Source organism: Spermophilus citellus, assembly GCF_964194105.1.
Source record: "Spermophilus citellus genome assembly, chromosome: 8".
In the NCBI taxonomy this organism is placed as follows: Eukaryota; Metazoa; Chordata; class Mammalia; order Rodentia; family Sciuridae; genus Spermophilus; species Spermophilus citellus.
Genome location: NC_138189.1, coordinates 58,683,879 through 58,701,485, shown reverse-complemented (window position 1 = coordinate 58,701,485; position 17,607 = coordinate 58,683,879). Strand labels below are relative to the sequence as shown.

Sequence of the window (17,607 nt, the reverse complement as noted above, 5' to 3'; positions counted from 1 at the left end):
TAGCTGGGGATCATCCCTCACCTCAGGTTAAGTCCTGTGAACAACCTAAAGAACAACATGTCAAAACCTATCACTTGCCTGCTCATATGGGTGGCTGAGTCACGGCCTCCTGGCAAGGCCTTCTTTACCAAGTCCTGATCTTCCTTAGAGCTCTGGTTCCACCAGCCAACAGGGCAGCAACAACTACTAGCAATCATATAGGCGTTTTTTATGACAGGATTGGAAAATTCTGGCCTAAGAGTTTCTGTGTTTTTACATGATCATCTGGTAGTGCCTTGTTGAATGTCCAGGATGTAGTAAACATTAAAGCTAAAGGGACCCATTGATATATATGAGTCTCCCTTATCTATGGGGGATATGTTCAGTTTCTGGATGTCTGAAACTGAAGATAGTACCCAACTCTACATATCATGTTTCTTCCTATACATATCACATATGTTCAAGTTTTATGTATAATTAAGGCATATTAATAACAATAATAAGAATATAGAACAACTAAATATTAGACCTTAATAATAGTTACATAAATGTGGACCCCCTCTGTGTCTCAAAATATTTTATGTACTATACTCAGCCTTCTTCTTGTGATAATATGAGATGATACAATTACAGTTTTCTCATTGAGTATGCCAGGAAAACAGAACCTTGGATAAGGGGAGGCTACCGTAACACTGAAATACTGATGGTCAGAGAGGTTGCAAAGATATCAGACAACAGTGCATGTCTAAAATAACCTCTTTGGTTATCTAGTCCAATGGTTTTTTTCTGTTCATTTTATATTATTATTTCTCTTTATCATTTTCTTTTTGAAATTTTATTAAATACTTAGGTACAGAGAACTACAATTTGATTTAACAGATACCAAGTTGAGCAGTATGCAGCCTTAAGTGCATATCTGTCTGATCACTGAACATACACACACCCCAAAATACTTATTTTATAATATTTTCAGCAAACCTTCATGAACAAAATACTATTCTTGGTTAAATACAAGAAAGCATGGAAATCATCTGAGACCAATGAAATACCCTATGAGAAAAAGAGGCTTATAAAATATGATGAAGAACTGCTAGCTAAGCTTGTCCCACAGGCACAATCAAGGTTGTGAATTGCAAACATCCCAGCTTTTTTTTGTTTGTTTGTTTGATCTGGTTATCTATGCTGTCCATGCCATCTGATATGTGATTTTGCAATAAACACATAGTAACTATAATGTTATCAAGAAACAGAATGACACCGCAGAAAATAACATGCCAGGTTTTAAAATGAAATGCATCTTTACTCATGTGAGTTGAGAAATTATTGATATCTGATTGGAATCACTGAACTTGAAAGATGAAATAAATAAATAAGGTTATATCCTAAGAATTTCAGCATGTACATGCAACACACACACACACACAACACACACACAGACACACTCATCCTGCTAGACTAGAAGTCCATCCATGTTGGGGACCCTACGAATTATAACCTACAAGGGCAGCATTGTATCCTTTGATAAGGTCCATCTGTGCTTTGCTTTTATTCACCATTCCGTAAAAAGTATGAGAGTGAGTTAGGAAACTCCTAGGACACAAGAGCTGCAGGTATTGTATGTATGTCTCATTAAGTTTTTCTTTACCACCAAGTTCAAAGTGTTTACCTGGACCTAGTCCCTGTTACATCTTAGAATCTCATATATGAGGCCAATACCCTAGGACCCTCCTTACTGTCTACATTTTAAAATTTTATTCAACACCATGCTAGGAATTGGGTAAACTATCAGCTGAAGACCAGGTTCCAAGTAAAATTTTAAAATCTGAAATTATGTTTTTCAAAGTGGTTATACTAATTGGCAGTCCCATCAACAATGTATGAGTATACCTTTCTCCCACATCCTCACCAACATTTATCATTATTTGTATTCTCGATGATTGTCATTCTAACTGGAGTGAGATACAATCTCAGTATAGGTTGGATTTACATTTCCCTGATTGCTAGGGATATTGAACATTTTAATTTTAAAGTATAGTTTTAAAAATAAAATATCTGAATTTTAAATATCATATTATTGATTGAGTTTATCTGTAAGCACATTCCTGTAACTAATAAAATCTTCATCTAGCCAGGTGGTGGTGCTTGCCTGTAATCACAGAAGTATGGGAGTCTGAGGCAGGAGTATTGCAAACTCAAACTTAGCCTCAGCAACTTAGTGAAGCCCTAAACAACTCAGCAAAACCCTGCCTCTAAATAAAATATAAATGGGGGTAGGGTCTGCTGGGGCACAATGGTTAAGTGATCCTGGGTTCAATCCCAGTGCAAAATAAATAAATAAATAAAATCTTCATGTAGTCCTTCTTTTTGGGGTCAGAATGATCAGTCTTTTACATAAAATACTTCTAATATGAAATGTTCCCACTCACTTTACCATATTCATACCTTTGTACACATCTAAGACTTATAGGCTATCATGAAAACCTAAATATAGGTTAGATTCTGACAAAGATATTGGAAGTAAAACTGGTTTAGGGGTCTGGCATCATGAAACATATATCTCTTGGGGCTCAGTCTTCTCATCATTAGAAAGAACATTCATTTGGTTGGAATTATTCTATTTTACAACTACATGTTGACTGTCTTAAATCTTTCATTGGCCACAGAAATTTTAGCCTAAATCCTCTTGTTTATCCTCTGTAAGGCAAAAATGAAAAAACATCAACTTCAATTTTCTAGACAACTATGTAGATCTGAACTATAGTCTGGATTGCCAAACACAACCTAAGATCCCTTCTTACTCTAAGAATGAATGGCTGAGTAGAAAACACAGATGGCTAAATGTAGCAAGAAATAACACTACTCCAAAAAATAAAAATAATGCAAATGTCTGTGAAAGGTCAGCTGAATTCTTTCATTAAAACTGTACAACAAGAAATTTGATCTTAAAACCAAAGATTAGTGGTACAATTAGAAGGAAGGGAGGAAGAAAAATAAAAGGAAGGATAGGAGAAAGGAAGGGAAAGAGGGAAGAATGATACAAGTATGATTAAATTCTTCCCTCAAAGGAAAGAGTTGTTGATGATTAATAACTTAATGATGTCCATACAAAACTGAAAGTTTTTCTTTCTATCTTCAAAGCATGCAAAGCAGAATTTTTTTTCATTTAGCAAAAGATATTTGATTTCTTACCTTCAAAGTCCACATCTCCAACTAATTTTGTCTTTCCTGTTATCGGATCATGGACATAGTTGATACCAACATCAATTACAGCAGCACCTTCTTTAACCATATCTGATGTAATCAGCTTTGGAATACCTGAAAAGAAAATGGAGTTGTGAAACACTCTAATACTCAGACTTTATCCTTGAGTATAACAAAGGTTTGTACTAATGTTTCTGTCATCATAGAGTTTAAAAAATATACAAAATATACCATTTGTTAGATGCCAACTGCATTCTGGCCATTTCTGCTCAGGCAAAAGAACAAAGAACAGAGATGATTATAGTAGCAGATGGAGTCTTTTGTGGATGAAATTCTGCCAAGAACTACTCTATCACCCTAAGGATTGCTTACCTGACTTCTCCATATGGATATCTGTTTGAACAGCATCCTTTTGTATTTCATGTAATATAAATATCATCAGAAGATTATGGACATGAAACAGGCTCCTACTGATAAGGAGTGAAATGGAATGAAAACTACTCAGAAATTGGGGACAGAGAAAAGAAGGAAGTGAGAAAAGGGAAAATGAGGATAATAAAAATATTCACTAGGGTTATGGTAAAGTGCCATTTATTTAGTGGCATCTTATCAACCCCAAACATGAAACGCTATCCCTTTTTTTCTTGGTTTCTTTGATTCATTATGTATATTACTCTGAAAGATGTAAAGTATAGTAAGCTCTATTCAGTATAGCTTTATTCTCATTGAAAAGATAGAACTATACAGATCTTATATCATCATGTTTCCTATAACTATTTTCAAATTTTATTTCAAGTACAACAGTATAGTTAATATACCTAAGGTTTAAATTTTAAAAAATAAATGCTTACTAAGTCATCTTCAAACTTAGTGGATTAAAACACCAATTATAATCATTTTTCATGGTTCTGTGAGTTGACTGAGCTCAGCTGGATGATCTATCTACCTTGGGATTTTTCAGTGCATCTATATCTATAGAGGTCCATTGAGGTCTTTTAAGAGAAATATTTACCAGTGCCATTTTCAAAAATTTATGAAGAATTTGGAAGTAGACACTGACATTATGATGGTTATTTTATCTTTGTTTTCCTCCAGATTTATTTTCTACTTTGCTCTGCTCTACTGTATGCCAAGGGTGGGGCTGATCCTTACAGAGATCTCATGTGCTTCCTATCTCTCTTTGCATCCTGTCATGGCCATGAGAACAAGCTCAAGCTAGTCTACTAGAGGTTACAAGTCCTGTGGAGCAGAGATGAGTCATTTCAGCTGGGGACACCTAGACTGATGAGTCCCTAGACAACCACTAGCTGATGGCAGATGCCTAAATAATCCCAGAAAGGTCATCAGAATGAACCAAGGCTAGCATAACTGACCAGTTGAACCACAGACTCATATAGAATTATTTTTTAAAAAGTGGTTGGCTAAATTTTGGGGGTTTTGTTTTGTCTTTTTTTTTTAACACATTAATAGTTGAATATCTCACATTTGCAAATGATATAAAATTGAACAGGAGGTTGTCACCTTGAAACAATGGATTATAAGCAGCAAGAAGAATTTCAAGGGAAATAAATGTATAATTCTTATCAGGTGATATACTTGATTGGAAATTCACTAAAAAGTAAGACAAATTGGGTCCAGATACAAAGGTATAATATTTTCTACTACTTTTTTAGAAGACTCTTTTTGGAAAAGCTGGTTGTATTTCAGAGGATATTTTAGAGCAAAATGATTAGAGTAAGTCCATAGTTCATTTCAATTGTTCAATTATTTAGTTCAACTGTTTATTATTAGTCTGTAGCAATATAAAAAGCTTAAACTATAAGGGGAAAAAGTATTCCTAAACACACTGTTTAATCAATCCATCTATATTTTCTGATAGCAAGACTTTCTTAATGAAGGAAGCAGTCTGTTGATTTATAGTGTGTATATCTAAGCTCCCTACTTTGTAGTGACCCTTAATGTACAGTTCACAGAGGGCACGAAATAGTCACAGACCAAAAATAGTGCATACTGAATGCCTCTAAAATAGAGGTGTATTTGAATAAACTCCAGCTTTTTATTACCAGGGGGAAAAACCCCATAAAACAAAATAACAATAATTATGGTAGAGTCTTCAATATGTTAAACTGAATAAGGGATAGATTTACTCTCTATGGTTTCAAAGAGAAGAACGAAAGAAGGAAGGAAAACAAAGGAACACAGAAGAGTTAGCCCAATATAAAGATCTTAAGAAATATAATAAAATATGCCACAAAGAGTAACTTTTACTATCCTTATTCCTCAACAGAAGTATTCAGCATAGGGTAAAAGAGGAATTGAATTGGGAAGTTTAGTTATGGGGGATAGTTCCCCATATGACCCTGGCCAACCTAGTTCTATCTCTTCCCACTTGTAATTCTCAGAATGAGCCAAGTATGGGACATCTTGAGATAAGTAGGGAATGTTTGGGACAACCCAGGCTATATCTTCATCTCTCTGAGAACAGGATGCCCTGTGATTCTTGAGGCCCAGCAATCCCAGTAGGGCCCACAGTGGGATGCTTTGAAAGTCCTACAGCCATGTCAATGTAGAACATGCACAGAAGAGGTTCCATCTTCCCAGAGCAGTTTTCCTGAGTCTTGGGAGACTAGCTTGCCATGGATCCTAGGCTTCTATTTATTCTTGCTATCTTTCTGTGAGAAATAAATAAATCTGCTTTGCTTGATTTATTGTATGTGTTCTGTCTCACCAAACTCATAAAAGTGGTAGAAATATTGGTAATCCTTTTATTCCTCACAGCTGTCCTTTAGTGTTGGTTTCCTGCAACAGCTTGATCTCCTCTAAAGTTCTGCCATATTTATAAACCTTCGCAAGAGTGGTGACTTCCAATTCTAAGATTTAAACATTCTCCTTTGTCTTTTACAACATTTTTTTAATATTTATTTTTTAGTTGTAGGTGGACACAATATCTTTATTTCATTTTTGTGTGGTGCTGAGGTTTGAATCCAGTGCCTCAAGAGTGCAAGGCGAGCACTCTACCACTGAGCCACAACCCCAACCCCTTTCTAACATTTTTCTAAAGTTGTTTTCCCTCTTTCCAACTAATTTATTGCTGAACCTTTGCAGACTTCAGAGCTTATCACTTTACTTAAGACAGGAGGGAAATAACATTAGTGTTATGGTTTGCATCATAAATGTTCCTCAAAAGCCACATGTTGATGTCTTTGTTGCCAGCTTATGGTGTTATTAGAAGATAGTGAAAATTTCAGGAAATAGGGGGCTTCTTATAATTTGGACCTGGAATATAAACTGAAGGCTCATATGTTGAAAGCTTGGTTCCCAATGCAGCAGCGTTCAGAGGTGGCGTTTGGGAGAAGTGATTGGAACAAGAGGGCTCTGACCTCAACAGGAGGTGAATCCACTGATAGAATCAAAATTGAATGAACTATTGAAAGGCTATGGAAACTATAGAAGGTGAAGCCTAGTTGGAAGAAATCATTCATTGGCTCTTTATTCTCTAAGAGTTTGAAACCTTTGCTTCAAAACTCTCTGCTATTGTGCTCACCACCCAAAACTTTTATATTATGATCATAACTCAGTTATAATCAAGTCTCCACTTTAAAACAACTTGCCTTAAAATAAACTCCAACATATCAAAAATATCCCAACTTTGCCTTCACGTGCCAATATGCTGCTAAAATGAACTGGCTCTCTAAGGGGTGGGGTTGGGGACCCATGATTTGTACAACTGGATGATGTCTGTGATATAAATAGTCCTACCATGCCTATCTTCAATCTATGTGACATGGCTGATCATGAAAGAGGGAAGAGATGCTCAGAATAAACCTTTGTAGGCTAATAGGAGCTGACCTAGCATACCCTTGCTGCCATGTCTATTGAGGGAGTTGTCTTCCATGCTGTATCAAATTTGTCTAGCAGTGGATTGATGGGTGACATTTAGAAAGAGCCAGAATCCAACAACTTTGGGGATTTACAAACATCTACTCAAGAATTTTTCTTGACCATGTCCAAAACAAAACCTCAACTTAGAAACTATGAGCATCTCTAGCCTCTCAAGCCTCCTGGGGGCAAAGGGAGCAGTTAGTCTGGCTGTGATGATGAGTTAAGTCTTGTGTTGAGCTTGAACTCCAATTTCTTTTATGGAAGTTTATTATGTTTTATATTTTTTGGAATTTTTTTGTTATCTGATTAGATTTGAAAAATATTTTATTCTTGGTGGAAATCAGTTTCCTAACTAACAACACTATTTAGCTCTGCCTCTGTCATTTTTTGTTGTATCTTTATAAAATGGAAGTTCACAGGAGAGTGACAGGTTGATAGGTGTAAGTGACAGGTTGATAGGATAAATCCATTTCTCAAACTAACACTAAGGACTGAGAAGTTCAAAAGTCTCTAGTAAACTTCAAAAATTATTTGGTAAATTTTGCTTTCATTTAGCAAAATGCTTAGAGTTCTTCTCTCTTTCGTTTTGTCTGTTATATCTCCCCATACCTTACTGTCTATGGAAAACTGCAGAGAAGTCAAGTTTGTAGCTGTAAATGCCTCACCATTAAGCTGTGGGTAACTGAGGCAAGAGGTAACAAGCAGCACTTTCAATTGACCATTCCTAGTTCTGCAGTATTGGCCTCGGTCTAAACCCAAGACCATTTCCCTTCTGATATGTACTTTTGTTTCTTACATACATTTATACCATGACCCAAATTCTTATACCTACTATCTTTAAAAATGGCATAATTTCACTAAAGAAAAATTAAAATTGTAATAGCTATTTTTAAATAAATTTTGATAAGAATAAAAAATGTTCATTTGAGAGGAACCTAAGAACAGAAAGGGATAAAATTCCAGACATCCAACAGTCTGCACATTTAAATTTGTTTGAAGAAGTATCAAAGGTATTCAGATTCTAAAACTATTTTCCTAACAGAGTCTTTGGTTAAGGTAAAAAAAAGAAAAAAGAAAAAAGAAAAAAAGTGAGAACTTAAACTCCCTTTTATATTCCTTCAAATCTCAACACAAATCTAATGGTCTTTATCCTGCAATTTCTCTTCAACTCTGTTTCTCCATCTCCTTCTGACTTATTCCTATTACCTCTTGGCTGAACAGAAGTCTCTCAAGAGAAATAACCTCATAAAGTAAAGCCCCTCATTGTTGATTGTAAGACATAGTCTTATTTTGAGCTAAAATTCTTTATTAACATTTTTCCAAAACCTACCTGCCATAAAATTTTCAAAGGAATAAGGAATAGTTTTAGGGACATAATAATCCAGGCTTTTGTGTTAGCTTCACATCACTACAATGATATATGTTAAGATAGACTACTTATAAAGGAAAGGAGGTTTGTTTAGCTCTAAGTCTGGAAGGTTCAAAGTCCAAAAACAGGCAAGCCCCATTTGGCCTTTAGTGAGGACCTAACAGCAGATGGCATCACATCATGGCAGAAGTGTATAGGGAAACAAATATCACATCTCAAACAGAAAACCAGACAGAGTGAGAGGAAAAAGGATTTCTCCTTTTATAAACTCTTACTCTTCAGAACTACCAATGGGTTATAAAGAGAAGTAGCTTAATCCTTTTAGAAATCATGCCCCCAGTGATCTAAGACCCTCTCATTAGTCCCTGCCTCTTGAAAGTGTTGTCACTTCCCAATACTGCTTCTCTGGAGACCAAGCTTTTAACACATGGGCTTTTGGAAAACATTGAAACCACATCCAAACCATAGTGGCTCCCAAACCTCCATCTATTAATCCATATGTTCAGGTGCAAAATAATTGCATGGAAACACAGAATTCAAAGATTCAAATTTTATAAGAAAACAGAGGGATTTAGAAAGTGTAGATATTGGACATCTTTTGGAAGCTATCTCTAAAATAATTCCTGTAAACATAGAGTAGATTCTGATTCAGTTCTGTAAGCAAAGAAAGCATTGATCCATTAGTGAAATCAGGTACAGGCTAATCTTTTGACAACATTCACAAGTAAATCTCAATGCAGATGAAGGCCCAGCTTTCTACTCACTTTTAGTGAATGATTTTAAGCTAGAGGTAGAAGGGTTATTTCACACACACACACACACACACACACACACACACACACACACACGAAATTAGAATGAGCATCCATTATAACTCTGTTGAATATTTGAAAGAGCCTTAGCACAAAAACATAAGAAGACTTAGAATAAATTCTCTGAATTACACATAAAACAATTAGATATTCCCCATCGTTGAACACAAAGGGAGAGGCACTTTAGAAACATTTCTAGATATTATAAACAGAAAAATATTTGGGGAAAATACTTAAAACTGAAGGCTGTGAAAATCAAAATGCTGTGAAGAGAAATCAAATGTTCAGTTTCTCATTTTGCCCTTAAATTCACCAGGAGGAATTTCTCACAAAGTTAAAAGACAACCTTTTGATTGATATGGGCACTACTTTATTAGCCTAAAAGTCTGCTATTCTTATTCAACATCTCCCTAGAGTAAACAAACTATGCAAGGGCAGTGTCTCTAAATCTGCAGACATTCCGCATGTCTTGTCCCAGAACAGAGGTACCATATGCGTAGAGATTCCCTATTCATAATACAGTCACAGATACCTTGGACATTGACTTAAATTTTCTTTTACATTAATGTCTAGATGAAGCTTAAGTTGATGACCCAAAGAGGTGCCAGAATTTTTGTGAGTAAAATTTTGAGGATGTTGACTGAGTTGACAAATTATTGGGGCTGACCCTATCTACAGATTCTGACTGATCTCTTTATACCTCTACCTAAATTTATATGATAAATATAAATTCATTCAGGGCCCTAGACAGCCATACATAGAATATTCATTCCCTGCTTCCTTGTAGTGGCAAACTCAAATTCTATTTTATCTCTGTGCTTCCTGAGGCTATAAATTTTACAACACATTTTACAATGTGTACTTTGTTTTCTTTTTAGATCAAAATAACCAATTTATAACTGCCTTCTAGAAATATCAACACTATACCTGTGGCCCTTATGTCTTAGCAGTTTACTGAGGCACCTTCATACTTTAAATTTTTTTTTTCTGGTACTCAGAATTGAATCCAGGGATGCTTTACTGATCCATACCTTAGTCATTTTCACTTGTTTTATTTTGAGACAGAATCTTGCAAAGTTGCTTAGGGCCTCACTACATTGCCTGGAACTTGCAATTCTCCTGTCTCAGCTTCCTGAGCTTCTGGGATTACAGGTGTGGGCCACCACACTTTTTATACATCCCCAGTTAGGATCTGAATAATCTGAAATCTCCCTGTAATTCTATTATTATCATACTGACAAAAATTTGAAGTAGAACATTTATTTCAAAATATATGATTCAGACTCTGAAGTTTCTTTCTTTCTTTTTTTTTTTTTTTGGTACCATGGATTGAACTCAAGGGAACTCGACCACTGAGCCACATCCCCAGCACTATTTTGTATTTTATTTAGAGACAGGTCTCACTGAGTTGCTTTGTGCCTTGATTTGATCCTTCTGTCTCAGCCTCCTGAGCTGTAGGGATTACAGGATGCACCAACACCACACCTGACCTAAATTTGAAATTTCTAATAGTTCAAAATACTTTTTTGTTATTGGTCTATCAACAGATGTATTTCTATAGTACATAAGCAATGAGTAACATTAAAATATAATAAATTTGCTACTATATTTTATAAAAATATTTGATGTTGCAAACACCTACATTGATATTTAGTAGTTTTCAGAACTTTTATCAGTTGTATGAGTTTCCAACAAAATATAACCAACTCTAAATTCTGGATCACTGCATAACATATGAAATTGAATTGTTGCATGCTTATAATATTATCACTAAAAAAATCTACCTTACAAATATAATTATACATGAAAGCTCAAAGCAGATTTATACACATAAGTTTGTTGTGTTTTAACCCCAAGCTAATTAGTCCATATATGAATTTTGTTTACAGAAGGAAATATCTATTGTTAATGCAAAATTTCAAAAATAATTTGGATAACCATATTAAGGTGAAACAGTCTCACCAGAAAACTCAGTAATATTTACTGAAGATTTTTCTGATCTGGATGAATCTCTACAAATAGATTAATGAAAGCACTACTTCAAGGAATCACACCACTTGCTTTCACAATAGGCCATACAAATCTGTTATTTTATGATTCTTTATATGAAAAATGTAAAATAATTTACCATGGTTGTCTTAGCAAAATATACTGAGCAAAGTAACATTTCAAAATGATAGCAATAGGTGCTGGGGTTGTGGCTCAGTGGTAGCGCACTTGCCTAGCCCATGCAAGGCCCTGGGTTCAATCCTCAGCTCCACATAAATAAATAAATAAATAAATAAATAAATAAATAAATAAATAATGATAGCAATACCTAAAGCATGCAGGGCATAAGTCTGCTTTATAGGTGTCACAGGAAAGCAAACTGCTGAAACTCCAAATTTCCATTTTTGTGTTCCAATGAAATAAAATTTAAAGTCAGACACAAAAAGCCACACAAGAGAACTTTATTATAAGTGAAAGTGAGGTGAAAGTAAAGTAAAATCAAAGTAAGGCTTAAGCAGAAAGCATGAGAGAGAGAGAGAGAGAGAGAGAGAGAGAGAGAGAGAGAGAGAGAACGAGCATATGCATGTGCTATCTCTGAACAGAGACCAACAAAGGAGACTGTCTCCAAATTTATTACTGTTTGATGTTTACCAGGAGAACTGGGAACACTTTTGTACTCTGCCAATCAAGGGTTCAACTCCTCCTTCACGCTGGATGATGGAGTTTTTCACTTTAGTTGGCCCTCTCTGGAACTGTGTGGCCATCCTATTTAGGCAGGCTTCATCTACAAGTCAATCCCATGTTATGTGGGTAGTGGGCTAAATAGCTGGTCAGAAATTTCCTTAGTGCACCTGCACTACTGAAGCAATCTTCCTTCCCAGACAAATGAAGACACCAATAGTCATAAATCCTAGCTTCACCTCAACATAAATGGACCCTGTCAAGAGTTAGTCCCATTACTCCTTTTCTTTTGACACATTTTCCCATGGTTCTTTTGCTTCTGTTTATTTTCTATAAATTAATTAACTACCACTATTTGATTTCTTGTCCACTCTGAGGATAGTTTAAACAAGACCCTAAAGTAATTTAAAGAATACTTGTGACCTTTCCATGCATTTCACTGCTCATTGCTAGCTACTACCTGATATAGGAATTAAATTTCCTTTATATTAAAAGGTGTAACAATTACCTCTTGAGTAAGTGTGAGGCTCTATTCTTGTTCTCACCAATTAGAGCCCCAAATGGATATTTTTATACGTCAATTTGACAATTTCAGAATTCAGTTCACATGAATAAAAAAAATTAGTTCCTTCCCTATAGATCCTCCTATCATAGTCATCTTTAAGTCTTTATGAAATAGCTCAGTGAAGGCATCCTGATAAAAGGATATTTACATTTACCACCATATTTACACATCACTTTAATTAGTAGAGTTCAAAGGCCTGTGCAAACATTACCTAATTAAACTTCACAACAATTCAGTGAAGCAAGAGAAGGTTTACCCATTATCCTCATTCACAGAAGAGATTTTGAGGTGCTGAGCGCTAAATGATTTCTTAGTTTCACAATGATGAGTCAGAGGTGAGGCTGGGAACAAGACCAGAGCTCTAGCTCAGATATAAATGCAACACCATGGAAGTGCTTATTCAGGAGGATCACTCCTTCAGCTGGAAGTTATCCTACTACTTAAATAATAAGAGTAATTGCAATGGAATTTATATGAATGTGTAAGTTTCTTTCTAGATTAGAAAAAACTTTATTCAGCATTATTTTCTTTGGAGACAATCATATAATGTTTAAATGCATCCTAGCTAAATAGAGCCCACACCAATAGGGCAAGCATCTTCTCCCAGGAGTCTTCCTATTATCTCTAGGAATTCTCAAGAAGTGTTTACAAACCAGAGTCAGTGGTAGTGTCCACACTGCATATACTGTCATTTTTAAAAAATTTTTTTACTTGGCTTTTTCTCTTCCTATCTGATACCTGTATGGTTGTCATACCTGTTAAAAGATTAATCTGCATGTGAAGGACAACATGTGGATGCTCCCAAAGATTCTACCTCTTGAGATATCAGAACAGTACTATGTTTCTTACAGAGGAGAAGACCAGCAGGGTCCTGATCTATGATATATTAGATCAGTTAGAAATATAGAATCTCTTCATATTAGAAATTCATAGGATTATTCTTGAATAATTTCATCAGCTTTTTCCTTGGACCTGTTTTTGTTTGTTTGTTTGTTTCTGTAAAGTCAATGGACCTGTGGTGTCAAATACATCCCTTTTCTCCTTTCACTCCCTACAAAGACACACTGGTGCATTTGGGTTATGGGAATAGCTCAGAGGCCAGTGGGGTAGATAGATCAATGTCTATATTATCAACTGCCATCTTAATCACAGAATACCAAAGTAGAGTGGGATGGGTCTTAAACATTTTTTAACTGTTTCATTAAAATAAATTTTGCCAAGCTCAGAATATAAAATTACAAAAATAAGGAGAAATGCACTAGTTGAACAGAGAAGGTGATCTTAGGGGAGCCCTGCAACCAGATAAAATCCCTTAGGCTTCTCAGAGCCCAATTTGAAAACCAATGAGTTCAATCTTTCTATCTTAAAGCTAAAGCTCTTAGGGCTGAGGATATATATGGCTCAGTTGGTAAGGTGCTTGCTTTGCATGCACAAGGCCCTGGGTTCAAACCCCAGCACTATACAAACAAACAAAAAAACCATGTAGCTCCTACACATCTAGGTAATACATACAAATAGGGTCTGATAGTATATACAAGTAATTTAGATAGTCTAGATAATACATACAATTTTTATAATTAAAAAGTCTAATATATAAGAAACATACTATTTTTATATTTGTTCTAATTATACATGATAGAAGAATGCATTTTGATTCATTGTACACAAATGGAACACAACTTTTTATTTCTCTTGTTGTACATGATGTAGAGTAACACCATATGAGCAGTCATACATGTACCTAGAGTAATAATGTCCATCATCTTTCCTGCCCCCATGTCCCTCCCCTCCCCTTCCTCCACTTTGCCCAATCAAGTTCCTCCATTCTTCCCATGCCACTCCCCCAATAAGGATTAGCACTGACTTATCAGAGAGAACATTTGGCTTTTGGTTTTGGGGGATTGGCTTCCTTCACTTATTATGATATTCTCCAACTCCATCCATTTACCTGCAAATTCAATAATTTTGTTCTCTTTTAATGCTGAGTAATATTCCATGTGCATATGCACTACAATTTCTTTATCCATTCATCCATTGAAGGGCATCTAGGTTGGTTCCACAGTTTAGCTATTGTGAATTGAGCTGCTATGAACGTTGGTGTGGCTTCATCACTATAGTATGCTGACTTTTGGGTATAGACTGAGGAGTAGGATATCTGGGTCAAATGGTGGTTCTATTCCAAGTTTCCTAAGGAATCTCTATACTGCTTTCCAAAGAGGTTACGCCAATTTGTGGTCCCACCAGCAATATATGAATGTACCTTTTTCCCACATCCTCACTAACATTTATTATTGATTGTATTATTGATAATCAACATTCTGACAGGACTGAGATGAAATCTTAGAGTGGTTTTGATTTGCATTTCTCTAATTACTAGAGAAGTTGAATATTTTTTCGTATATTTGTTGATCTATTGTATATCTTCTTCTAAGAAGTGTCCGTTCATTTCTTTAGCCATTTACTGATTGGGTTATTTATTTATTTATTTATTTATTTATTTTGGTGTTAAGTTTTTTGAGTTCTCTATCTATATCCTGGAGATTAGTGCTCTATCTGATGTGCATGTAGTAAAGATGTTCTCTCACTCTGTGGGCTCCGTCTTCACATTATTGATCGTTTCCTTTGCTGAGAAGATTTTTAGTTTGAATCGAGAAACATACTATTTTTATTATCCTAGTTAGTCCCTTCATATTTAGTCTTAGACCTTCCTTCCACCTCCTTGAAGCTTTTCAGCTGCAGCTACAGCATTATGTGCTCATTGACACACATAAGTGATAAAGACAAGAAAGAGAAGTGGGAAGAGCAGATGAGCCCCAGTCACTGGCTGATCCTTCAGCACTGGCTGATCCTTCAGCACCAGCAAAAGCCAATCCTGGGAAATATTTCTTGCCGAAGGGGAGGCTATTACCAGCCTTGACTCTCAGCTCTGATACTAACAGTTATCAGTTGCCCCAGGACAATGGGATTCCTGAATGCAGAAGAATATTCTTAGCACTGTAACAGTAGGATAGCTACAAAAAAAAAATGTTTCTAGTTCTGTAACTTTTTAGTGCACAAAGAAGCCTCTGGCAACTCACAAACCTTAAACAATTTACAATGTCCCTATAGTTTAACTTCCTGATTGTGGGACCCTATATAATAAAATTGTGGAGCTAGTTCTGGGTCACTTTTCCTTCATCAGAATGCAGTGTCCCACCTGGCCCCAGCTTTACTTGATAATGTCTGTGTATTTTCGTTGTCTCTGTGTTTTTCTCCATCTCCAGTTGCCCTACCTGAGAATCCTTTGTTGATACTGCATAGGTTATGGCAGTTGGCACCCAGTGAGGAGCTCAAGTACAGGGGAAGTTGAATGGAATCAGATGAGTATATGGTCCTGGGACATGCTTGTATTTTTGAGATCCCAACATTAGAAGTAGTAGTTACTATCAAAACTTCAAGGTAATATATTTGTAGTGAAGCATATATTTGTAGTGGGAGCATATATTTGTAGTGGTATCAGTTGTTGATTGTAAAATGTGGGAAATTCTGGTTCTCATAAAAAAAAAAACCCTCTATGTGCTAATGCTTAGAGTAATGCTTAAAGCTTGAAGTTATCCCATCAAAAGTCATCAACTTGCTAAATTTTTAAATTGTGTCAATGAGTCTTGCCCAGGTTCTCCAAAGGAAATATACCTTAATAAACTGAATCTCCAAAGGAAACACACCTTAGGAGACTGGCAAGGTTTTGCCTCTCAAGTTCAGAACAGCAGCTTTCCTTACTTCTGCCAGTTCTCTATCTCTCTCTCTCCTAGGCTTGCATTTAAAATGTATATTGAGGATGCTTACAGAGCTTGCAAGAGATCCAAAACCAGTTTAAGACCAAAGAGAAAGAAGAAAAAAAAAACAGAATAAAGTGTCACTTTTAAATTCAGGCCTCTGTGGACCTAAATGGCTGACTATCTTTCTTATCTTTTCTGGCACTCTGCACACTTTTTTCCTTCTTTCTTTTTTGGTACCATGGATTGAACTCAGGGGCACTCAAACACTGAGCCACATCTCCAGTCCTATTTTGTATTTTACTTAGAGAAAGGGTCTCACTAAGTTGCTTAGGGTCTCACAAAATTGCAGAGGCTGGCTTTGAACTCTTGATCCTCCTGCCTCAGCCTCCTGAGCCACTGGGATTACAGTCATGTGCCACTGTACCCAGCCCCACTCTACTTTCTTAACAACTTCCTCCCTAAGCACTATAGCATAGGGAGAAAAAATAAAATGATCTCATATATAGAAGTCTTCTTCACCTTGAAAACCTTTACTTGAGGATTTCAAAGCTTTCACATTCTTTAAATATCTAGACTGATTCAATCTGACTTTCATATTATTCCCTCTCATTACTTTAATTACACTTATTCTGAATATCAGGCTGATATTCCTAATTATTTGTCTATTCATCAAAAAACTGGGTGCTTAGAAGCGTCCTAGAAATATGATATCTTATGGTGGTATGTGTGTTGCTATAGTTTCCAGTCCTTGGGATTTGATAATATATATACAAACTATTATTAAGATAAGGTTTTCTAACTCCACATATAAGGACTCTATCAAACACTCTCCATCTCCTTATTGTCCAAATTCCACCACTTCAGAACTAGGTATTTTTCCTCAATGACTAAATTGTGCTAATTGAGTTCCTATAAGACATAATATTTTCCAGTCTGAGTCATTTGTCCTAGACTGGTGTCATAAGTTTGATTTAGCACATCCTTATAATAAATTCATGACTCCTGGAGGGTTTGTTAGTAATATTTTTACTACAAAATCAAGAGTCATTTAGATGGATTTATGGCGTCTAACTACTGCTTTGGATCTTGTTAACTTTACTAGTCAATCGCTTATAGATCCAACCAGTGATTGTACTGCTAACTCATGTTGCAGTATGGTTTGCAGGGATGTGTCCAGTCTCCTTATGTGTTACTAACAGGATATACTAATATCACAAAAATGGACAGTAATTGATATTTTGTACAGTGATCTAATTGTAATCTCACAAATTGTGTGAGTAGATTATAACAAAGATCAAGATATTTTGGTTTTATACCAGCCTTCCTTTCTTATGCTCCCCATTAACATTGGATTAGACAAAAGAGGAACAA

General features: G+C 35.7%; 1 protein-coding gene across 1 annotated transcript in view; it reads right to left on the bottom strand.

Moving 5' to 3' along the window:
- Positions 1-17,607, bottom strand: part of MTHFD2L (methylenetetrahydrofolate dehydrogenase (NADP+ dependent) 2 like) — a 120,887-nt gene that overhangs the window by 17,911 nt on the left and 85,369 nt on the right. Inside the window, exon 8 of the mRNA XM_081302963.1 lies at positions 3,169-3,294. Coding sequence (XP_081159089.1) covers positions 3,169-3,294 — 126 coding nt within the window. The remainder of the gene's footprint in view (positions 1-3,168; positions 3,295-17,607) is intronic.